Raw genomic sequence first — 19,486 nt, forward strand, 5'->3', positions numbered from 1 at the left:
TAGGAACTAACTTTTAAAGGATATATACTGCATGTGTTCATGATGCATGTATGTGTTACTGATATACTAGGAACTAACTTTAAAAGGATATATACTGCATGTGTTCATGATGCATGTATGTGTTACTGATATACTAGGAACTAACTTTAAAAGGATATATACTGTATGTGTTCATGATGCATGTATGTGTTACTGATATACTAGGAACTAACTTTAAAAGGATATATACTGTATGTGTTCATGATGCATGTATGTGTTACTGATATACTAGGAACTAACTTTTAAAGGATATATACTGTATGTGTTCATGATGCATGTATGTGTTACTGATATACTAGGAACTAACTTTTAAAGGATATATACTGCATGTGTTCATGATGCATGTATGTGTTACTGATATACTAGGAACTAACTTTAAAAGGATATATACTGCATGTGTTCATGATGCATGTATGTGTTACTGATATACTAGGAACTAACTTTAAAAGGATATATACTGCATGTGTTCATGATGCATGTATGTGTTACTGATATACTAGGAACTAACTTTAAAAGGATATATACTGCATGTGTTCATGATGCATGTATGTGTTACTGATATACTAGGAACTAACTTTAAAAGGATATATACTGTATGTGTTCATGATGCATGGGGAGATGATGTTGAAATGTTACCAGTGTTGTGGACATTTGCAATGAGTACTTGCGGCAGTATAATAGAAGAAGCAAAGACACCTGAGATGGAGAGGGGGAAAAGAGGGTAAAGAAAGCCACACTTTACAACACAGTACAGTACTTTACTGCCTTTTTGTTGTTAGTCTACACAAAGTTGTTCAGTATACTTAAAATAACCTTGCAGGCCTATGTCTAACAATGTTACTGTACCATCCCTCCCACTAAGCTGTATTGCTATCTGCTGAGTGCAGTATTCTGGAGGGTATAGTAGTACTGTAACTTGCACTGCAATAACAGTGGTCTGCTAATCCCACTGTCACTAAATTCAAGCAGGGGCAATCATTAAAAAGTACATCAACAAGTGGTAATACAATACTGTAGACCAGTTGGCACATTACATGATAAGGTTGAAAGGTTTTACCAACAAGTGCTACCTGGTTAAGTCAGTAAAGGCTGTGGCATTAGAATCAATGAAACCTGTAATCTGGGAGGTTTTGGGTTCAATCCCTGGCCGGCCAAAGTAAGGCAGGTTTTTCATGTTCAAATGGTCTTTCCCAACAGAGACATTTGGTGTTCCAAATTGTAAATATATCCAACATACAGAACTGTTTAAGCTAAAATGCAAACTTTACACCAGTCTGATTAAGTGCAATAAAATAACTGCTTTCCAAGCGGATTATTTTAACTTCGCGAGAGCACTGTTCTTATCTGTGTCACAGTGATAAAGGGTCAACTCATATTCTACTATCCACTTCCTACTTATAACATCATTATTTTTACATACAATTTATTCCAATCTCACTATATCCTCAATTGATAAACTAGCCCTAAAGTGTAACTTGACTGGGCCCAGAAAAGTCACCTAATAACATATCTGTCAGCTCCTGTTAAATCTCAAGCCAACTGTGAGGGCGTTGTGGTCAAGTTGTTAAGGCAGTGGACTTGTGATCTAAGGATTACAGGTTCGAGCCCTGGCCAGATCATTACGTTGTGTCCTTGGGCAAGGCGCTTTATCTCCACTGCCTCTCTTCACCCAGGTGTATAAATGGGGACTTGGGAGGTAACTTGTAAATATAGTTGCATGCACTGGTTTGTGGCTGCATCCTATGGGAAGTCCCCCGGGGGACACGTGGTTGTGGTGCACGGTGGTGCCCCAGGACAGACTGATTGAATTGTGCACACTTTGGTGTGTAGGTGTGACAAGTTACCAATGACCAGGGTTAAGTTGTAAAGTCGTGTGAGAGGGCCTTGGCCCTGAACAAGACTGTAAACCTAAAATTATATTATTATTATATTATATAACTGCAAATTGGTAAAGTTCTGCCTAGAAGTCTAAACCTTCGGTTAACACCAAGAGAGTTAATGTAAGCAAGAAATTACGATTTCATAATCTGAATATGTTTTGATAATATGATGCAACCAAAGAGCATATTTTTCATGGTTCTGGTTAGCCATTTTCAATCTGTTGCTTTGGCCAACTAGGTTAACAACATATAGCACCTTGATGAAATTACACACATGTTCTGTTAACCATAGTTTTACCAAAACTTAAGTGTATTCCTTATGGGAACTTACATAAAATGAAAAGCATAAGTTTTAAAGAAAATCTCTGATGTTTCAAGTCAACTTACAGTACATAATCAAAATAAATATTTCACTATATTGGGCAATATATCTGCTATTAGACCTAAATTAAATGAGGAACAAACTTCTGAAAGTACACCAGTATGCGTATTGCGTAATAATGAACTTAACAACGTAAAACATTTAGGCAGTAATTATAAAATACCCTGCACTTTTGTAACAGCTTATCATTTTATAAAGGGAAAGTCACAGTGGGGAAGAGGTTTTATTGCTTCATAAATACTGTGAAGAATGACACATCTTCCTAACAGGATATGTTTTGCTGGAGTTGGAGTCGCTATGGTGAAATCAAAAATTATTACCGGAAAAACAATTTTCACTGGAGTCGCAGTTGAACTTGACTGCCACGCCACCCAAAAAGAGAACATCTCAAAGGTAGGGTATTCTAGATCAATGTACCACTTCTAGGCTTAGGGACAAATTAATTCCCATGTTTAGCCTAAAAAAGACTGTCTTGACTCTTTGAGACTTAATATTCCAACTTGACTCTTGAACTGAATATTTGTCTTAGACTACATCATTCCGTAGAACAAAAGATTAATTTTTAAGTATTAACAAGGAAATCAAACTGGTAAAAATGTGGTCAATGTGCAACTAGTACTAGTTTTACTATGTACTTTGGGTAGCTTAATCACCCAGTCAGTGATACAGTGTAGGTAACTGTAGTGTAGCCTGTACTACAGGCTGTAGGCCTGTCCTTTACAGTATTCTCATTGTCATAGGATACCAAGCAGGCCTAGGCTAGCTACCAGGTTAATTACTGTTGGTATCGTGTGATACTGTCATTTGTCAATCTTGAGCTGAGGTTGGGCTTGATTCCCAAACCCAGCTAGGCCTAGTTGTAGTCTCACTAAAGATAGGCCTAACCACGCTAGGTCTCGGCTAATCGTTGTCGTTAGCCTGGACTGGCATTTGGAATTGCGGCGTAAGGCCTAACTCTACCATCTCAATGTTGTATTATACAATGCTCAATAAATCCTTTTGAGTATGGCGATAACGAACATATTACCACGAACCTTCCACGAATTTTCTTCACGTCCCTTCAGCTATTGTGGATTATTGCCGCTAGTTCCTTGGGCAAAATACCGTTTGTGAAACCACGGAATGGAATTCCAATTCGCATACGTACAAACATACGTAAGCAATCAATGTGTATAGGCTAGCCTACATTATCCGTAAATAGTGAGAATTTGGTGGAGATGGAAACCGTGTATACAACTCATTAGCATATTAATAATGTTGATGACACATGCGCATTGTGTCGTCACGCATCCACTAATTTATAGAGAGCTCTTTCGTCACTCCGTACGTATGATTTCTCACTCTACAAGATTGTTTCTCGCGTTTGTGACTGAAAATTATTGGATATACACTCAAAAACAAGTATATATCGATAGAATTGCAGGCCAGTTTACTTCTCTTCCTTGTTGTGTCTGTCAGGGTAGTTATTTGACTTTCCAGACTGACAACTTCGTGAGCCCAAAACATAAAATAGATCATCGGATCTGAATTTATTGTTCATGAAAATTTATTTGGAGCAACTGAAATGTAACCCCATTAAAATAAATGTGAATATGAAACGTGTTTATGATTCGATTTGCTGTCTCAAGTTCAATTGATCGACCTTGAAGTGGCTCCACGGACCTAGTGATTCTGCCACAGTAAGATATGCACTGGGAATGTACTAAAATGCCCAAGAGCAATATATATTTGAGAACGACACAATTGGATGTCTAAATTTTTTTCTGGGGGGGGGGGGGGCCCATACTCCCTTCATAGAATATGGCTTTATTGTTCAGGTAATGTTCTTGGAAATAGCGTGAATCCAAAACTGTTTATGACTTCGGCCAGCTTGCCTTGAAAGGTACCTATAACAATCTAAAGGGTGCATGATTGTGAAATTTATCACTGCTACACCCACTGCTGGGAAGCACAGAGAAAAAAGTCCACCAATGTGCATATGATGTATTCGTAAGTCAAGAAAGCACACACAACATTGTAGATCATTTAAAAATCCTCTTTATCCTTGTTAAATATGTTATCTTCTTTGCAAGAGTGCTACATACAAATCAAAATATTGAAATGTGTTCATTATAAATCAATAGAAAGAACTTAATTATTAAGTAGCAATTAAAGATTATCACTCACTGAGACATGCACAAACCACTGCCTTCCTTTTTCTAAACTAAACATTTCACCATCCATCTCTCCAGAAATTCTCACAACACTGCCCTCAACTTTACCAATGTTTCTGTTAACTATAAGCCACACTTCTTCTGCACCCCCTCCCCCACCCCCCCCCAACTAAAAAAAAAAGGGAAAAAAGTGAAATATTTCATTCTTACTGTTCCAAACTCATCTATCCATCATAATCATGAAACTCAAACACCAATGTAGAGTCAACACTTATGATGAATGGTTATAAACAGTATATATTAATCGATTCTTACTATTTCAAGTCCCCTCCCCCAATCCTCTTCACGCCTTTTTTCTATGGTATTGAAAAATCATTGTTGTGAATACAATAACAGTTCATTTAGTACTTTCCCCAAATAGGCTAGAAATTCACATAATGGTCACCCATGATCAAATTTCAACAAGCATTATACCCCCCCGGCCCCCACTCTAAAACAAGTTATCCAAACTGGCACATTTATTTGTCTATTTTAACAAATTCCTGAATGTCTCTGGAAAAATCAGAAATAACACTTTTTGTAAACTTCTAGCAAGATTAAACCCTGCTTAAATTTGGGGCGAATACCAGATTTTTAAGAGAAACGTCATCAGAGATGAAGTGTTTGTGTACAGCACATGTACCAATATGATTATTATAATGACATATACGTACGTTGGCTTCAGTTGTCTCAAAGTCTCTTCGTGTATCAACTATATATATTGTTCATGTTCCAAATTAGCATAACTCGGTGTGCTTGAGGACATTCACCGCACAAATCACAGTTTACATGGTAGCCACGGTAACCTCCATAGACTTGATTCAGTGTTTCCTAGGTAACATCCCACACAAGCCAGGAATGATTGCACAACTACTAATTATCTACACTGAAAGCATCTGGCTACATTGCAACGTGATTTCATGTGCAAGACAAAAGTTTATGGCAATATATACTGTGTCACATTACACTGTTATGTGCTGAACTCGGTGGTATGAGACTTCTTCACAAAAGTAAATATATTGCATCACATAGACTCCTCTTAAAATGGTATCCATTACAATTCCCAACACAAGCAGCATCAAAATCTTTCATGCTGCTTCCTGAGTTTTTTGTTTTCTTGAGATAATTTCTATATTCCCATGATTGATTTAGGTAGGGGTACTATGAACCTTCATAGAAGGGCCACCCCAGAGGGACATCCAGGATTTTACCAAAGAGCAGACGTGGTCCTGGGGTAATTTAGTCTGACTCCCATGTAATGGGTGTGGGGTCCTCCCCAAGAAAGTTTCTGAAGTCATATGGTGCATCCTAAGGCAAATTTAAAAGTGTAAATAAGGTGTATTATTAGTCTAAACACATGCTTAAATACATTTGACATTACACACTGTGTGAGGTTGAAAAATAGAGGGGGTGGGGGAGGGGAGGGGGTGGGGAGCTGTAAACTCCACACCCTCACCTCTGTGCAAGCTACTGCTGTGATTCCTGGTTACACAATATGCAAGGTAATGAGGCTTTCGACTGCCCCCTTCACACCCCAAAGCTAATGTTTCTAAGGGATCACCACCAACTGAGGGCTGGTTAACTCAATTGTTTAAAGCACAGCGCATATGTAATACTGAGGACGCAAGGGCGAAATCTCTTCTAGGCATATATTTCTTTCCTCTTTTCAAGTTTGTGCTCCTTCTTCTAAAAGTCCTGCTGGAATCCATTCCATGTTACAGCACTGGATAAATATATTTTGGAAGACACAGCTGCATACTTTACAACACTCAATCTATAAAATGCATGACACACAAAAAAAGGTTAAAACTTCTCCTGAAAATATTGACTCATTTTAAACCTCACATTCAGAATAAAAACATTTGCTTTTATCACCATACAGAGACTGTGCAAAAGACAACAGAAACATGCATATTCATTGCGATTAATCTAAAAGGACAGTCAATTCTGATTCCAAAAACGTTCGGCGGACAAATACGTATAAAATGCGTACTTGTGATGTGTGCCCGGTTACATATCATCTGTTTCGCTTCTCTCCCGTATCTGAAATTCCTGAGGAATAAAGCCATCAAACATAGTTTTTTAGCTTTCCAGTTTTTCAACTTCTTGCCATTAGTCAATCCAATGACGTTTCATCTCTCTGTCTATCTGACTATCTGGTCAAGAGCTTACAACCAACATACTCCATCTCCGTATATATACTACTGCTTAGCAGTCTTTAGCTCCAACGGTATCTTTTGCAAAACTGACTTATATTTCAGTCGTCTTCAGTCTTTTTCAGTATTAATATTGCATTGTAAATTTTCAAAGCTGGACCAAGCTTGACACTCATAATTTTGACAATGTCACTTTGGTTTAGTAGTAGAAATGCTTCTCCATCAATTTGCTGAAAAAAGAGAGAGAGCGAAAAAAAAAACTGTTTTAATGCATGAACATTGATTTAGTTATAATCTAGCTTCATGCAGTACTTGACTGATTTACAAGGCCTCTAAAAGCTGACACATTAAATGTGCCCAAAGACGGCTGCCATATACTATTTTTTAAAACATTCTAGACTGCTGTAATCAACCAATCAAGACATTTAAAGGCAAGGGCATAAGTGAAGACAGTGAAAAGATCTGCTTAAAGGATGACTTCAGGGTTGCGTCATAGTCCGAGAAAAAAAAGAAACATTTTAGCGCTAGGAATGCTTCTATAGCTACTCCGATTTCAAAAATATTCACCTTTACAATATCTCTGAAATGCTCCTTTAATGCTAAATTGATGACTACAACAGTAAACTCAGTCCCAGGCCTTAATGGTCATTCAATTCTAGTATCTCGACCGTAACATATTCTTTTAACTTTGTATAAACAACAGAGCACCCTTGCATGACATTCTACACCGATTGTCAGTGTCAAATTTGAAGCACATTATCAACAGGTCATTTGAGGCCAGAAAGTTCTTGTTTTCCAATTAGTATTTTGTCGCATATGAGGAACTGACCTCATTGTCTGTGTAGTAGACTACACTGTTTTAAAGGGCCATTTTTTAAAACTTGAAAGTGTTATAAGTATAAAACCTGGAATAAAAGCATTATTTTTCAACAGTCAGCAATATATCAAAATTAATTTTGTGCCTAAAGTCATCCTTTCACTAAGGCCTAACTTCTGCTTCTGCTTGATACTGTGCAAATACCACCAGAAGAGGCTGGTTATCACACACAGGGTCAGTGTGGAAGAGTAGGATTAATTTTTAAAGTGAGCCTTCTCGACAAGAACCTGAACCCTATCTGTCATTTGGCTATTATGTCGGGGAATAAAACCAGCACGAATTCCCTATAAACCAAGTGAAACAAATCCGACTGATTAGTCTAGATTTAATACAACTTTAATTAAGATCAATTGAGACTTGCCAACCTGAAGTTCTCAGAAATGAGGTTGATACTTTTTCTCTTTTATATTACCTCTTCAGCAAATTTGGAAGCATGTTCATTGCACCCAGGTAGCTTGCGGACAAATTCCGCTACTTCCTCCTGGTTCCACTTGGCGACAGTACTGTAATCGAGGTCGGCTACCCCTGGTAAGAGTTTGGCATGCTGCTCCCAGCATAGAGGGAGATCTTTGGCGGGATGTGGGGACATCGCTGACATGAAGACTGATTGGTGGAGTTGTGTCTGTAAAGTATTTTGGGCTTGATCTATAAGTGGAGGTAGAAAAGGATAAACTTGAATGTTTCCTTGGTTCCTGAGGAGCACCTGTAACAAATCCACCTATCCTTGAGGTAGATGGAAGTGTGGAGTAGCAGAGTGTGTGGGGGGGGGGAGATGGGGAGAGTAGGAGAGTGTGGGGGAGAAGAAGGTGGTGGGGGGAGAAGGTGGAGGGGTAAATATCATCATATTTGAAATCAGGGTGCTTTAATCCGCTTCATTATTTCAAAGCAGTCAGCATACAAGATGCTAAAAATGCTTGGCTACAACTTTCAGCAACAGATATCCCCTGCACTACATTTCCAGCCTGATCTAGTGATCCATTCAATCTACACAAGCTGTGTCTTATCTTCATCTCATGTCTCAAGGAGGACACCTGATATAGCCTATACCTAATCAATCCGACACATGTGATATTTTAATTTGATAAAAAGTTTGTACGTAAAGGTTAATATCTCCACACAGGCAATACTTATGCGGTGATAGGATGGTGTCTCAAAGTGTGGTTATGCGGGAGATGCCACACGTTCAGACTGGCTTAGATCTCTGTGTACTATATGTGCCTGATACATACATCATTTAGAACTTGTTCAGAAGATAACACCAAAATACTCCAACCTTACCTTCATCACCTGTGTTTTTCGTCTTCCTTTTCTTTGTTTTAGTGAATTTCTTGTGCCTGGAAATAAGAACGAACATGAATGTGTTTTAATTGATAAATCACTTTGTACGGAACTTAAAGCTGTTAAAGAACTACAAGAGTTATCAAACATAGAAGAGATCTGAGAAGATAAACGAACAGAAGTTAAAAAGTATCTGATGTTTCCATTCCGGCAGGAATTTTTATTGAATCATACTTGTAAAATATTAACACGTCAGAAAATCATGCAGAAAGGTTGTCACCTTTATGTAACTCAAAAGAAATCATACTATTAGCGTAAAAATTAGTCGTAAAAATAACTGCTGATTATTATTATTATTATTAGCAAACTATACAAATTATTTGTCAAATTACCAACAAACAGCAATTCCATACCAGACACAGGTGTGTATACAGCTACACAGCCTCCATGTTCACTGTGTAGAATCATGGGCTATATACTGGGCTAATGGTTTATTTGTGTTCTATGTGACAGTGTCAGAAAAGTGTGAGAATTCTGGCGATAAGTTTGAAAATGCTATACTTACTTCTTCTTTCTCTTGCCGAAGCCCTTACTGGTTGAGGGCGGTCTACCTCTCCTCTTCTCTGGCATAGCCACGACCTGCTTCACCACAGTTTGTTCTGGCGGCACGTAATCGAGTTGATTTATTTCTGCTAGAGGGCAGCCCGAGAGTTTATGATGGTTGGGATACTTCCCCGTAATGTGGCCAGAGCCATCGCACCCTTTGGTTGGACATTTCCTTGAAGACGAAACAACGAGACCTTTTGACCATTTTGTCATATTTAGCACAAATGGTGCGCACTTTCACCACAAGTTAGTCAGGATATTCTTTCAGCAAGGAACTTACCTGGTTGTTATTTTCATGCAATATGTAATTTGGCACGTTTACAAATACTTTGGACATTTCCTTCATTATCTAGAATGTAACTTTGAGAGAGCCTCCTTACCAAAAGTTGAAAATATGGAATTTGTTGATTGTTTATTTTGAAGACTTACTTTAATATTTCAGGAGACACTGAAGGTGATTTCTTGTCTTCTGTTGTTGATTGACGGCCAGGACCCAACCTATCTAGTAGAGCTGACTCTTTGTTCAGGTTCATTAGTGAATACGGACAGCCAAATGCACTGTAGAAGATAATAGAGAAGTTACTAGACACTTCTGTAAACATACTGTAGCAGACCTTGCAAGTTAAAAAATACATGTATTTACTTTGGTCTCTCGTACAGATAGACGGATACAATTAATGAATAAGTTTCACAGTGTTTCTTTTAAGTGAATTAACGATAGCATTGATCTGATCACATTTGGCAATCTACACATAAGCTGGAGTGACCACTTTTCCAAAATCTAGCATATTTCATGACACTGATACACCTATGCAGTATTTCCAAAAGAGTAGGTCCCAGAATATCAACCATGAAAAGCGATGGCTGTAGTCATTGCCTGGAAGGAATCAGGAGCACCAGAAAAACAAAGAATCTAGATGTCACTTTTCTGCAGACATTAACCCTACCTGTGGTGTCCGGTATATTTGGCACCTTTGATGTGTCCAAGCCCAGAGCAGCCTGGTGTAGGACATCCAGCCTGACTGTAAAATGAAAGAAAATGTATCAGATATTCAGTGAAAAAGATATATAAAATATGTGTCATCCTAAATTCCCATTGCAGTTTTGGTGGACTGAAGTAACAGGTGATGTTTTTGTGTACCTTTTCGTTCCTTTAACGGTCGAGTGATAGATCGTAGCTAAATTCAATGCAAAGTCAGAGATCTGTATGTTGAGTGTAGCAAAAGAATTAGGGCAGGCCAAAAATATAAAGTTGACAATGATTCCATTATCGAGAATTAATCGTTCAATGTTTGGACGATACAAGAAGCTGCGAGACAATGTACCTAACCAAGGAATAAAAACCGGGCATACCTTGGACTCGTTGCAAGATCTTTTGGTGTTATAGGTGGTGTTAGAGGATGACCTGTCTTGAGACACCAGCCGGCTGGATGGATGTCAGGACTGTCATCGTCCACCCAGTAGTCATAGCTGTCATCCCAACCGTCAAAATGCACCTACAGTTCAGTATAAAATATGTAAGTACCCCTACATATCCTAACAGCAAAATGCACCTACAGTTCAGTATAAAATATGTAATTACCCCTACATATCCTAACAGCAAAATGCACCTACAGTTCAGTATAAAATATGTAAGTACCCCTACATATCCTAACAGCAAACTGCACCTACAGTTCAGTATAAAATATGTAAGTACCCCTACATATCCTAACAGCAAAATGCACCTACAGTTCAGTATAAAATATTTAAGTACCCCTACATATCCTAACAGCAAAATGCACCTACAGTTCAGCATAAAATATTTAAGTACCCCTGCATATCCTAACAGCAAAATGCACCTACAGTTCAGTATAAAATATTTAAGTACCCCTGCATATCCTAACAGCAAGATAGATAATCAAAACCTTCCACCTTACCATAATCCAGCAAAGTAGTTTTCTTTGTGATGCTGAGCATTTGTAAGCAGGAAAAAAGCCAAATGGCTTGTCGATAGCAGTTCACTAGGTATTGGCTATCTAGTTTACAGTTTTTAAACATATTTGAACTTGGCCTTTGTCAGACCTTTCAAAAAAACAGTAAAGTTACCTCTCTGATACTGAAACTAAACTGAAAAATTATTCCTTGAGAGATTCACCTTGAACCATTATGTTTTATAAACCAGGAGAGTGCAAATAGTTTAGTACAGGGTGGTAGGTAAGGTATACTCTCAAAAGTGTCACTTTATCGAATACTGGACAGAAGACAAGATCAATATTATAAGCCCAGATATGTCCTTTCATGAATAAAAATAGTAAATAATTTATTCCTGTTTTTTTCCATGAGTACTTATTTGTTGAAAAAAAAAATATAGATATGGAAATTAAGTGACACAAAATAACTAAATGATTCGATGGCAAGTCTTAAACTATTTGAGTTTTGTAAAACTTACTTTTACTTTGTAATCTTCAATATCTGCTATCGTTGCAACTCTTACAAGTAGAGGATTCCTCTTATCCACAGCCTCTACCTTCTGTCCAATAATAAAATCTACTGGAGGTCTCTGAGACAAGAAAAGATGAAACATGGAAGGAATAAACTAGAGCACCAATGGGTACAGTAGCTCAAACCGTTCAAATTTGAGTTAATGCGATTGTTGTTCCGACAAGGATGTACACTCTAATACTGAACTAGTCATGTCACATAGCCCCCTACCGATGGTGATTTGCAATTTTTGTTTATCTTTTTCACATGTCCCAAAAAAAGACAAGTTTGGGGATTCCCCTCCTAATTTGTTGCCAGAAATATTGTACCAATTGCAGAACAGGAGCACCTAGGGGGATAACATATTTGCCACCATCTCATACTACATATATTGCATTACACATAAGCTTAATGAAAAAAGTAACTTTATAATACTTTGTAAAACATACTTAATACTTTGTAAACATATACCGACTGCTTTCACTGTCATGTACAAACTTAAACTTCATGTCAGTTTGAGTATCAATTTTAGTGTTCATTTTTACTGACACTCACACAGTCCTCTCTGACACAAGGTACTACCGATCACATGCATTCCAATGTTCCTAACATTAATTGATATGACAAGGTCAATTAACTTTCAAGAACATGTGGTCATCTGGGAAAGTGGAGATACATTTTGAAGGTTTTCACATATCACATAGTGTCCCGTAGTGACCCCGAAAGTAGCCCAACATCCAACCATCATTGTGTCCAAGTTTCATCAAAATCAATCGGAGAATGAGCATGCAAGATCACTTTACAGACTGCTTTAACACATTTTCAGGTTTTTGACCTCCAATGACCTTGGATCCAAAATCCTTGTACAGCCCAAAAGAAACACAGAAGCACTACCCAAGAAACCTTATGACCAACTTTCAAGAACATGTGGTCTTCTGGGAAAAAGGAGACACATTTTCAAAATTTTTCAGTCTCTCAGGTTAGAAACTAATCAGGATAATGGAATGTACTTACAGGCTTGAAGGCCCTTGCGGGGACAGCTGAAGATTTCGTCTTAGTCAAATAGTCTGTCCAGGAAAACTTGGTAGGACTAGGACAATCTGAAAGAGAGACAACACATCTTGTGACAATTATTCAAATGGGGATGTTTTATAACATCGATCCAGAAAAGTAAACAGACTGATCTGAAAGGGTTCAAGCTAGGAAATCAATTTCCTTAGTATCAAGAGGCTATGCAAATGTTAAGGTGAAATATTGTCAAAACCAACCAACCAAATCAAAGAATTGTTTTTCCAATCACAACTATGTACTACAAGTAGAACACAATAAGTCCATGCTTTGCACATATCTGCATTCACTGTACAGCTTACATGTTTTCTTAGCCTCAACGCTAAGGAACAGTCTAAAAGTGCATTTTCAAACACCTCATACTTCCAGCAAAGCTGACCTTAATCTCCCTGTGTCATACACCACCTTATGAAAAACCCAAAGGTCTGAGGAACCACTCCCCCCCTCCCCCACCCCACACACACATCAGTTTCACATTTACTACTGTGTGTAGCCATTGGATTAAAGACAACAGCCATTGGTGTATGAAAGCAAACATTGGTGTATTTATGATAATTACTTGTAATCCAAAAACAATTTAAAGAGCAAAGGTAGTTTTGGCTGGAGCAGGATTTCAACCATTACAGGATTGCAAATCATGAATAAATCTTGAGGTCACTAGTTTCAAGTTTGTTCAAGCCAAAATATTCTTTGCTTTTTTCAATTTTTTTTTTCAATTCCCTAGCCAGGTTTCTAATGCTATTCCTTTCTTTACTATTGTATGTTTAAGCTAAGCATTCTTTGTATACAAACTATCTCTTGCATCTCATTTAACAATCATATACCTGCTCTATATCTAAGTGCAGTGACTGCTTTCTGACTATACTAAGGTGATAAGTACTTACCGTTTGGTGGTGTCAGTGGTCTGCTGTTTGTCTCGCACCAGCCGACTGGATGTATGTACGGAGATGTGGCATCGCACCAGTAGTCGTAGCAGTCGTCCCAGGCATCAAAATGGATCAGAAAACGGTTATCCATCACGTCCATTACCGTGGCGACACAGACCAAGGAAGGGTTCTTGCGATCGACAGCCTCTAGTTTCATACCTTTACGAAAACCTTGCGGAGTTAATGTTTCCTGTCGACGCAGAAGATATACAATACAATGGACTTAAAGGGTGTGAAGACTCGCACAAAAAGAAACGTCATGTCGTTAATCTGACCTAGTTACGAATGAGGTGTTACAGAAGTGTTAGACACCACCATCGACCCCAGAAAATACACACACAGCTTGCTACTGTCGGTAATTAGACACTAGTGTACAGTCAGTACATACAGCTGTGGTCAATACCCACAACACAGTGTACATAGCAGCGATGGACATCTCAGGTCTAGATAAAAGATAACAAGGTATCACGTTTTATTACTGTCTGCATTTTGTAGCGACAAGAAGAAAACCTCACTTGCAAGCAATGGAAAGTTCACTTTTTCAGAGCGCGGCACGTGGTTTTGGGCAAGTCTTCAATGCCTTTAAGGAAGACCCCTTATTAACTGCAATAGTGCAAACTGAAAATGAATTTCCAGGCCAATTGCACAGCTCAACCTACACCTCCATCCCTCTCTTTGAACATCGTTACATACCAAAATATGTCCACAGAGGGAATGAATTTAGAACAATATATGTCCATATTGGAATTTTTTTATAACAAATGACCAACCTCGTACCAGGAAGATACTTCCCAACCATTCCCACTCGCCTTCTAAAACTGAGTTACAGGCTTGGCAGCTAAACACTGGTTGAGGTATAACAACAGTTAAATAACTGTAAAATAGTACCTTGCAACAGAGCATTAGAGCATTGAATATTCATACCAGCATGATCGTGTGGCCTATGAAATTGTAGCTTTGAAAGCCTCCACGCCCTTTAGATTTCTTTCTTGCAATCTGATTGGTCAATAGCATTGAACATACAAATACCTAGTCAAGTCAGTAGTAATCTGCCACTGATAACTTGAGCAAACACCAACAATGTTGGGCATTTGTGAGTGTGACACACTGACACCAATGGGTGATGATTATTAAAATTTCTTACATTTTCATAATTCTGGAAGAGATGTTTCGGAGCAGCTTGTGACCTTGTCTCTTTAACATACACACTCCAGCTGAAGGTTTCCGGTGTATGACCTATCGGACGTAAAATAAATGAATATGAATAATATTGACTATTTCCTAGCTCAAACTGGGAGGAAAAAAACTTACTCCTTTCCTGAAGGACTGCAGTCTGGCCAATATGTAAAATAGTATTTCTTGAGGCTACATGGTGAAATTGATCAAAGAAAGAATCTCATGAACAGAGAGACATTTAGATGACAGAGCAGTGACTTCGGAGTGAGTCATAAGTGAATTCCTGGAAATACAACTGGAACCTTAAAACTTACAATGGTTTCTGGCAGTTTACTCTGTGGGGGGGGGGGGTGGGGCTGAATTTGACCTTGTAATCCTACGAGCCTTGCGTTTCATCTTTCCTGACTGTCCTTCATCATGTCATTTGTATAATATATGTAAAGTAAACACTACCTTTGTTATCCACAGCTATCCATAGCTTGCTGACTGTTTAAAAGTAATTCCTATTACATCATAAAGGCCATTTGAATCAAAGTTGAGAAAGGATATTTGATACTATTTTGCCTACCTTTGGGTAATGCCAATTTGTGTCCTGTCCTTTCGCACCAACCAACCGGCATGATATTCACAGAGTCGACATTCTCCCAAAAGTCATGGCACTCTGAGTAACCATCAAAATGGAGTCGAAGTCGGAATCCCTTGGCCTCGGCCACGGAGAGGACGCAGAACAGAGACGGATGTTTGGGATCGATGCCTTCCAACTTCATGCCAGGCTTGAAACCATGTGACTTGGCTGTTGGAAATGGCTGCAGGGTATAACAATACATAACTTGGAATGACTGAATTGTTTAACAACATTGTCTTTTTTTATATAACCTCCTGTTGTATTTTTTATAACCTGTTATTGTTTTTTACTTTTATGTGTTGGTTTATAAGGATTATTTTTATTAGGTTATTATTTGTTTTCACTGTATTTATTTCCTTTTCATTGGTTTTTGTTTTTTGTGAAGCGCTTTGATACTTTTGTGATTTAGCGCTATATAGATGAATTTTATATTATAATACCACATTATTTCATTTTACAAGAAACATTTCCTAAACTACAAAGAGGACTTTTTCGCCTCTTATTTCAAGATCACGGTTTATAACGTTTATGGTGATACACCACAACTTGCGATAGATTTATTCTGATCACTCTGATGGATCTAGATACAACATATGAAGTTGACAGAATCTTAACCTCTTTAAGCTATGACATTTAAAAGGTTTACAGACTTTGACCTCCTGTTGACCTCCACAAAATCCCTAGGATTACGTATTCACTGACCTGGATCTACTTGCCAAATACAATGTTCAACCAAGCCTTAGATAGATTTGTGGCAATAAAGAGGAAAGAAGGTTGACACAAAGTCTGTGTGCAGGTGTGGATAGACCTTCCATGTACACAACACGACTTAGGACTTCAATGTGGTTTTGCTTAAAGAAATGCACAAAATTATACACAGGTCTGTGTGCAATTGTACAGCTTCCATGTACACTATGGGACGATCTACAATGATTTTGCTTGACCAACCCCAAACAACTCTCGACACATACCCAACCTTTAAGAGATCAGTCTTCAAACACAACCATTAATTCCTTCTTTCCTTTACCCAAAGATTGACAAAGACTACTTACATTCTTGAAGAGCTTAGCAGGCGCTGCAGCTGCACTCTCCGAATCCAGGTAAAGTGACCAAATGAAGCCTTTCTTTTTACCTGAGAAAACGGGAAACAGTCATCAAATAGTTGCATCAAAACTTGATGATCTGATCTCAAACCTGCATGCATACTAATGAAGGGGATGTTCTGTTCTCATTCAAAATTAGAAAGCACCTGTGACTTTGCCATGAGAACGGGAAACTACCACAGACTTCATTACAGTGCAATGTGTTGTTGTAACTACTATCACTGTCATTTAAATGTCAAATTTACATATGAATCAATCCATAAATTAATTGGATCGGTTTCGGTTTTCCATGTTACACTGAACCAGTAAGATATCTTACTCGGTATCAATACCACCTGGTGTTATGAAATTTTTACGAGACAATGGTAAAGAACCTATTGTCAAAGTGGTCAAACCTAGTTCAATTGTACATTTCACATACAAATTTTTTTAATATTTTCTAAGCAGTTTGAAAGTTACTCCACAATGCAAAAAACTGTAGAAATGAATGCAACGAGAGATTGGAAAAACAATGGAATCCTCTGAAGGTATACATAAAACAAAGCAAAGTCACATGAAAACATGGTAGATGAAAAGAAGCAAAATGGAATAATTCACAAAGGATATATCACTAGCAGTAACTAATTTGATATGGTGTCTTTAAGAAGAGTTAATTTCCCTTTTTCTGTAAAAAACCTCCCCCATAAAATAGATCAACTTACTGATGCATGTACCGAAAAGTTTTACAAATCGAGAGTAATCAGTTTTGAATACAACATACAGTAATCCTTTGGCACTTCCAAACCACACGAACCTGGCTGTGACCTTAGATCCTTAAAAAACAAGCTTTGTGGAATATTCTTTAGGTTAAAGTTAGTAAACCTACTGATCATCAGACACCCCTATTGTTACATTACAGCAGGCATTTAATCAGTCTACATATGGTTAGTATCAAAGAATTTGTACCATAATCCTACAAAATAAATTCTATCATCCCGCTTCCAAGAGTGAGTGTATTTTTTTTGGGCAATCAGGTTCAAAGGCTGTTATATCCCACAAATAAAGGTATATAAATGAGTAGTTATTTGGTTACACCTAGCAGCAAAGAGGTTAGCTGACCCAGCAACGGCATGGTTATCGTCTACTTATGAAGCAAACCAGATGAACAGTGTATAATGATCAGAATAAGTTCATCCAAAAGGCATTGCACTGTACACCTACATGTAAACTGAGTGAGAGCATACCCACTCATTTTCAATAAGATATTTACACACGACCTCCAAAAATACAAGTAGAGTAGCGTTCGGTGGTTGACTTTGAATACAGTGGCCAATGGGTAAGGCAGTCTAGCTCAACACGGTCTTTATGTCTCCATATAAAGTAAAATTAAGGCACCCTTTTGGGTTGATGTTTGTCGAGACATTTCGTGATGCTCTTTGACGCAAAACCCGTCATAATTTTACGTATTCCATTAAGCTTGACTTTGTCCAGTTCTTGTGAAGTAACAAAGTCAACTAGAACAGAAAGATTTCCTGGTCTGCTTAGTAAATGTCATTTAATACTAGTGTAAAAGTCTCCAGAACCCCCAAAACATTGAGAAACGAATCAAACTCATTAATTAATTAATTACTCTTCCAAGAGCCATATTTCGATGAAAAAAACCGAGGGAGGGTAGCCTGTGCTTTACCTTTTGCGTTCTTCTTTTGAGGAAGATTCGATTGCCTCTGTGAAATTGATGATCAATTGCCCTCCCCCCACCCCCCCCCCCCCCCAAAAAGAACTACTGTAAACACCACAACTCTAACTAATGTTACACAAATGGTATTCCGGAAAAGCAGGGATGAATGTGTAATGGATTGTACATAGGTAGTCATGCTACTGTCACTTCCAAGAGGAGAGACAGGCACTCATCGTTTTCAGTGGATATACTGCTTAGTTAAGCCCACTTGCTTCACCCTATACCTTGTTTAGTATTTGACAGGCATGTTATTGTGTGATGTTGGTTTAATACCATGATGATGATGCATGTTTCGTAAGCATGATACAGACAGTGGCATATTAAATCGACGATTTGGTCGGGATGCAGGTGGACTGTTGGTTCTGAACATAACGTTAATGATACTGCAACAGGCAATGGTACAAATTTCCCCATTAATTGAAATGGGGTGGGGAGGGGGAAGGCGCGATGGAGTGGGAGAGTGCCAACTTTGCTACTGATATCCGTGGTGAAGCTGTGTGATACATCCAAGTACTAAAGCAAAGCTTCAGTGTGGAGTTATTATTACTTCTGTAGCACTTGTGTACAAACAACGTAAGCATAAATGCCATCAAATGTAGTACAAAACCTGTAACTATTAGCCAACATTTTTAAGGATGGTCAGATATCAGGTCTAAACTCTGACACACAATGTTTAGCATGTAAGTGATGGCTATATGATTTTTGGCATCATGATGAGACAATATTTGGCCATAGAAAAAATGCTTCAAGAAAAAAAAAAACTGGTAACATAAGCTATGAAAGTCCCCCCCCCCCAATAAAAAAAAATGCAAATTATGATAGACCTTGCCATAAAAGTCAGGCATTGATACATATTCTTTTGAAAACTGTCGATAAATATCTTGTTGATTTGGTTTTGCACCTACATCAAGTTAAGATACTCCTTTCTTAGACATATTTCAATATTTTCTTTTGCCACAGGGTTCTTTTAGGTAATAATGAGTTGGAAAAACTAGAACAAT

At 38.0% G+C, this 19,486-nt stretch overlaps 1 protein-coding gene across 9 annotated transcripts in view; it reads right to left on the reverse strand.

Annotated features, from left to right (window-relative positions):
- LOC139973484 (lethal(3)malignant brain tumor-like protein 4) overlaps positions 1-19,486 on the reverse strand; it is an 82,442-nt gene that overhangs the window by 2,400 nt on the left and 60,556 nt on the right. For 8 of the 9 annotated variants that reach the window (XM_071980208.1, XM_071980207.1, XM_071980211.1 and 5 more), the window contains 13 exons: positions 16,718-16,797; positions 15,609-15,846; positions 15,009-15,100; positions 13,823-14,054; positions 12,885-12,970; positions 11,839-11,949; positions 10,764-10,906; positions 10,358-10,432; positions 9,840-9,968; positions 9,370-9,582; positions 8,805-8,860; positions 7,939-8,171; positions 3,336-6,879 (listed from right to left, as the gene is read on the reverse strand). In XM_071980208.1, coding sequence (XP_071836309.1) covers positions 6,751-6,879; positions 7,939-8,171; positions 8,805-8,860; positions 9,370-9,582; positions 9,840-9,968; positions 10,358-10,432; positions 10,764-10,906; positions 11,839-11,949; positions 12,885-12,970; positions 13,823-14,054; positions 15,009-15,100; positions 15,609-15,846; positions 16,718-16,797 — 1,817 coding nt within the window. In that variant the 3' untranslated portion in view covers positions 3,336-6,750. Of the gene's footprint in view, positions 1-3,328; positions 6,880-7,938; positions 8,172-8,804; positions 8,861-9,369; positions 9,583-9,839; positions 9,969-10,357; positions 10,433-10,763; positions 10,907-11,838; positions 11,950-12,884; positions 12,971-13,822; positions 14,055-15,008; positions 15,101-15,608; positions 15,847-16,717; positions 16,798-19,486 lie in introns of all 9 variants that reach the window. The other variant, XM_071980206.1, reaches the window with a different exon arrangement.

Source organism: Apostichopus japonicus, chromosome 9 (genome assembly GCF_037975245.1).
Source record: "Apostichopus japonicus isolate 1M-3 chromosome 9, ASM3797524v1, whole genome shotgun sequence".
Lineage (NCBI taxonomy): Eukaryota > Metazoa > Echinodermata > Holothuroidea > Aspidochirotida > Stichopodidae > Apostichopus > Apostichopus japonicus.